A 6,517-nucleotide genomic window follows, 5' to 3' on the forward strand; every position below is an offset into this window, starting at 1 on the left:
ACAAAGTCAAATATTTATAGAAAGAAAAAAAAAAGTGGGAAAAAGGATACGTGGCATTTAATTAGTGGGAACACAGAAAACAACTGGACAAGCAAAAGTGAGAAAAGAGGATGGGATTGGTTGTTGAGCTCAGAGAGAATAAGAGGTGGTGAGAAATTGTTCAAGGAAAGTAGCTAGTGATGGTCAAAAGTCAAGTAAGACTGAGTCACTGAGCAGTTAAGCAATTGAAATTGATTTTGTCCAAAATCCAAGACAGACGTACAAGTTCAACTACATCGACCAAACTACTCTAATTAATAATACTTCTCCAACTAAACCATTCTTTCTTTCTTTCTTTCTCATCATCATCATCCCATCATATCATATATAGTCAAGGCCAAATTTTGCCTTAATATAAAATATATGACAAATCAGTACAACATATATAACTCATATATATATATATATGAATTGGATCTAATTAGTAGAGTGGTGATGATTATCTCGGCCTGCAATGGATCGTGCAACTGCGGTGGCTAAGGCTACGGTGAAATTGCTATCTTTGGTCAAAGAAGCTACGCACTCTTCCATTTCTACGAGAAATGATTTGCTTAATCTATCATTATGATCATTCTCTCTGTTCATATTATTATTATTACTAATCTTACTGTACTCTTGATCATTGGAAAGAGAGAGATCGAGGGAGATTATCGAATCAGGTTCAGATAATAATGTACTGTGATGACTCTCTTTATGAGGAGGAGTGGTACTTATACAACTAGTGGTACTATTTGACAATATTAATGGAGAAGACCCTTCAAACAGTAGATGATGATCTGGTGAAGAAGACGAACTAGTATAGTTTCTAGTACTAATTAAAGTGTTGTGACCACTACTACGTCCACCCTCGTGGTTGTGCTCTCCTTCGTATGTTGCTACAAGGAATGACTTGTTCTCCATGCTCCTTTGCACCTAATAATATAAATAAATTAATTAATAAAAATTATAGCTTAATATACACACACACACATATATATATATTTATATACCTTCTTCTTGACTGGACATCCATGAGCCATGGAACACCTAAAGTAAGCTCGAGGGAAAGGGTTGTCCTTGGTAACTTTTTGCCCATATTTTCTCCATTGATAGCCATCTTTCACAATCTAGTTACGTGAATATCCAAAAATCATCAACACGCAAATTAAATACATATATGGATCCACACACACACACACAGCCCAAATATTATTTTAATGTCATTTGAGACCTAAATTTCAAAACCAACAATATCTCTGACCATAAATAATTATATATTACTTACAGCAGGGCTGCTATTGTCTTTTTCGCATGAGTTCTGATCTGTTTTGACGAATAGCTGCGTGGTCTTACTATTATTTTTGGGAAAATTAGGAAACTCATGATCATCACGATCATGATCATGATCGGTACTGCTACTCGTCCTTGCTCTCTTAACAGAATCATAGCTTTGTTTGTAGAAATGGGCTTCAAGCATTTTGTATTTTCTGTTCGTTATTTCAAGCATGAATCTCAATCTTTCGTTCTCTTTTCTCAAACTTTCCACGTCTGCTTGGAGTGATTCCACCTAATAATAATAATCAAGATCGCCATTAATATTGATTCATTCGAAGGAATCTACATCTTTTTTTGTCATCTTAAAAATACTGTCAAAAGAAGAAGGAATGAATGCTGCTAAAATATATCCATTTATAATAAATTACCTTGTTGTTGTAAGAAGTGTGAGCATCCATAACTGAAGCGATCTCTTAATAATATAAATTTCAGATATGTATAGAGAGAAGTACTATATATATATATAAATATATATAGATTTAGATGTGTAGCTATTGATTAATCATTAACTAGCAAGAGATTAATAAAACATAGCAAGACCAAATAAGTCTACACTCACGTCTATATATCAAGGAACTTTCAGACTGGAATATATATATGTATAATAGGTATTCCATCCTTAAAGAGCAGAAAGTGGGTTTGGAAAAACGTTGAAATCAAATCCATGTGTTGGAAATAAGTGTCCAATAATGTTCGTAATTGGAATCAATATAATATGCATATCCATCAATCAATGAGTTTGAATTAGATATTAATTGAAAATTCCACCCAATACCACACGCACGCTGTGTGACATCACAAGAGCTATCGTAAGCAACATTACGTATTACACAAATACGACATTATTATTCATTATTTAATTTGTTTGCTAACTTTAATTTTTATTACATATCTTGTCTTGTAATGGGTCCGTCCTTCCAGCGTGTAAAATCAAGACTTGAAGAGTCTAATTATAGCCACTATTTTCCACTTTTATTACTATATATATATATATATAAATATATTTGGTAGGAGATTCCCTCAAAAACCGGTTTTACATGAAAGAACCGACAAATGATCCTTTAACTAGCTATTTTGGAACTTCGTCCCTGTTCGGGATAACTACGATGCTGGTTTTTTGGTAGTTTGCTACAATACCAAAGACCTCCCAACCTTTTCCTATTACTGGATCTGTGCAAGAGCACTCTGTTGTATGGCTAAGACGCATGCTTGATGAAAGTCAACAACAAAAGACAAAAAAGGGAAAGAATAAAGAATCACCAAACCAACTGACAGACGAACTGAAGCAACTTATGGTTCACCCAGCCACAAATCCTCTGTCACGAATGAGTCGACATACAAACACTCTCCACATCGCAGAAAAGGAAACAGACTCGGACGATCAAGGCTCTTCGGCTAGTTCTGACAATTCTTCAGATGTCTGGTCTGAAGAAATGAGTTCAACTTCTAGTGATACTATACCTAGTGATCCTGAAAGCTCATCCAGCGAAAGCTTATCCAACGATGACGATGGAGCATTTCCACACTTGATGGTTCAACCTGCTGATGGATCAAACTCATAGACCAAAACAATTATCACAAGTGAAGACGAAAGTGGAAATGAATCAACTGTTGGGAATATATGACTTTACTCTTTGCAAATCAACAATCAATTATGATAATAATGCAATATTCCAAACCCTAGATGTTGATTAAGATTCAAATTCTAAGTATGAAGACAATTCTTGATAATCAAATAAACGTGTTCATGATATGAATGTTAATCTTGAATATAATGAACTAAATGATTAAATGATAATAAGATGAATTCAGATGCATTTAATCATCAATAATAACATAATAGAATCACAAAATACAAGATTAGGGTTAGAGAGATACACCATTTGCATTGACCAACTTGAATCTTCAACTTGGTGAACTTCTAAGGCTTATACATAACATGAATATTGTTGTCCAAAATCTCTATTTCAAGCCTTCCCAATTGTTTGAAGCTTCAACTAAGTAGAATGAGATTTGGGATTGAACAAGCCTTGAAACTCATGCAAGTCAACCAAGCTTGATAAGTTTCTTGGAGAAAACTTTTGTCTTGAGAGCTAGAGAGAGAGTTGGAAAGTCTGATAAAGGTTTTTCAACTCTAATAACTCATATATATAGTGTAGGCATCATGATTAGTCTAACCAATAGGTTTAGAGCATTTAAAACACATCATTTGAAGCATTTTACGTAAACTGTACGACCCTAAAAGACCGCCCAGGTGATGCAGGTGCATATAGGCGATGTATTGTGTCACAAGCGATACGTCGCCTACTAGCAGGCGATGCATTGCCTGATAGGCCTTTTGAAGCCCTTCGTATTTAGGCGATGCTACGCCATTTAGGGGGCGACATATCGCCACCCTCTCTGACTTTGGACCACTCCAATGGTCTTAAAATTGCTCCATATGCTACCAAAAATTTTGGGAATGTTTGTATACCTCATTGTATCACTTTAGACCCATAAAAGTCACTTTTAGATGCCTTCTACACAATCTCATGTTTTCACTTCGCTTTAAGTGAAAACCGTTAAGTGTTTTGCACCTCAATGTGTAAACAACTTAACCATTATATTTAACCAATCTCAACAATCCCCCACTTGGTTAAATATTATCCTCTCTTCTTAGCTTAACAGTTTTGGTGCATAAAATAAAGTATCTTTCGATTTGAACTTTATCTTAGTGAAAGTATTACAAAGCCTTATCGAAGTCATTGGTGTCTTAAAGATTGAACCAAGTACTCCTTAATGATAAAACCGGTAAAAGATTACACACCTCCACTTGACCATTCATTTTCCCACTTTTCTCGCTTAGCACTCATATAGCCATGTGCTCATCCATTTTATGAACTTTCCGAGGAGAAACTCCAACTCCCATGAGAGGCGGCACCACCTCTAAGTTCAGATAGGTGAAGTTCTTACAACATCTTTGCTACATTTAGAGATGCTTGTTGCTCACAACTGAACTTCATTAAAAGCCTTAGGCTTAACCCTTACTCGGTAGCAACCAACACTAAACATCCTTGGATGGAACTCACAATTTTGTTAGTGTTGAAACAATTCACCAAATAACTTGTTCTTACCCATTGAACTCTTGCCCTTGATGTTCACAAGTTTGGAGTTGGGTTACCATCATTGGTGAATATATTATTCTAGGAGTTTTAGTCTCATCCCTTTTGAGGTAGAACTTACTTACCTCTTCGCAAGATGTTTTGTAAATGGATCTGCTAAGTTCTCACTTGTCTTAACATATGAGATCAATATGATTCCTCCACAAATCAATTGTCTCACATACTCATGTCTTAGACTTATATGTCTTGACTATCACAAAGTATCGAGATCGTCGATACCTCATCCGCGGAAATTTGGGATCTCCAACATGAGATTCCTGAGCCACTCATTCTCTTTGCTGGTTGCCGCTAGAGCTAGAAATTTGGCCTCCATGGTTGAGTGTGAAATACATGTTTATTTCTTAGAACCCTAAGAAATTGCTCCTCCTCCGAGCATAAATACCCAACCACTTGTGGAGAGATTATCTCCTACACTTGATATCCAACTCGCATCAGAATATCCTTCAAGTATCTTCGAGAACTTTCAATATTGGATGCCTAGCTGCTTGGTCATTTCAAGGTACCCTAGAACTCTCTCAATCACTTTCCAATGTTCCATACTTGGATTGCTAGTAAACCTGCTTAGTTTACTAACCTCTCCACCATTGTTCTTTTCAAGCTTTATGCTTGAATAAAATGGTGTATTCGCCTCTTTAATTTTGAGATTACTAATCTTGTTAAGCACTTTCTCAACAAAGTGAGCTTGACTTAAGGCATAACCCCCATTATTTGTTCTCACTTTTATACCAAAGAAGGTATTGACCTCTCAAAGGTTCTTCATTTAGAAAGTGGAAGATAGAAACCTCTTCGTTTTTGTTATGCCTCTCATTTCATTACTCAAAGTCAACAATCATCAATATGACATAGTCATCACAAGTCTTATAGTATAAGCACTTGCCCATTATTGTGTCTACACCCATCCGAAACAATGGCTTTATCAAAATTCTCATGCCATTATTTCGATGCTTGTTTTAAACCATATAGTGATTTAACAAGCCTACACATTTTATGTTCATTTCTCATTGGAACAAAACCCTCTGGTTGTTCCATATAAATCTCCTCATCGAGATCTCCATTAAGGAATGCCATTTTGACATCCATTTGATTAACATAAATGATGATAAGGCAAATAAAACTCTTTTGTGGTTGTCCTGGCAATCAGTGCATACATGTTAAAGTAATCAATTCCTTCTTTTTGTTTAACCCCTTAGCTACTCATCTAGCTTTGAAGGATTGTATGTGCCATCGGTGTGATATTTCCTCCAAAATACCCAATTGCACCCAATTGGTTTTGAACCTTGTGAAAGGACTACCAATTCCCATGTGTGGTTTCACATAATTGAATCCATCTCATCATTTATTGCCTCCTTCCGAAAACATAGTCTCACAAAGACATTGCTTCTTCGTTTGTGATCATCCTCAGCTTGAAGAATCATAGGAAATTTCATCATGTGACTTCTTCAAGTCTACCGTAGAGTATCTCTACTTGAGAACATTTCTCAATTGATCCCAAATCTTTAAGCCTTTGGCTTCTCCGAGGCAATATAGGTTGCTCATCAACCTTTGGATCTTTCTCTTTAAGAGATTCTCCAACACTTGTGGGTTCTTGAGAATTGCTATCACAATATATCATATTCTCAAAGAAATTCACTTATCTTAATTTAATTATCACTTTACAGCCTTTGGACTCAACTTGGTCCTGTTAAGCTCCGTGCTCTTGCAATAAGCAAGACACCCCCACACTTTAAGATAGCCCAAGTTAGGCTTCTTTCCTATCCATAACTCATACGAAGACACATTGTTATTTTTTATGGGAATTCGATTTAATATATGACACGCAACGAGCAAAGCTTCACTCCATAAATTATAACACAATTTAGCATGTAAAAGCATAGAGTTAATCATCTCAAGATAAGTCCTATTATTTCTTTAAGCTATTCCATTTTGTTGTAGAGTGCATGGTGCAGTGCATTCATGTATAATGCCATGTTGTTCACAAAATACATTGAAATCATTTGAAAAGT

At 35.7% G+C, this 6,517-nt stretch overlaps 1 protein-coding gene across 1 annotated transcript; it reads right to left on the reverse strand.

The window, feature by feature from the left end:
- Positions 1-209: 209 nt before the first annotated feature.
- LOC133804730 (probable WRKY transcription factor 60) lies at positions 210-1,979 on the reverse strand. The gene is made up of 4 exons (XM_062242869.1): positions 1,722-1,979; positions 1,304-1,585; positions 1,029-1,145; positions 210-951 (listed from the first exon to the last, which is right to left on the reverse strand). The coding sequence occupies exons 1-4, from the start codon at positions 1,749-1,751 to the stop codon at positions 457-459; spliced, it is 924 nt and encodes a 307-aa protein (XP_062098853.1). The 5' UTR covers positions 1,752-1,979; the 3' UTR covers positions 210-456.
- Positions 1,980-6,517: the final 4,538 nt, after the last annotated feature.

This window comes from Humulus lupulus, chromosome X, assembly GCF_963169125.1.
Source record: "Humulus lupulus chromosome X, drHumLupu1.1, whole genome shotgun sequence".
NCBI lineage: Eukaryota > Viridiplantae > Streptophyta > Magnoliopsida > Rosales > Cannabaceae > Humulus > Humulus lupulus.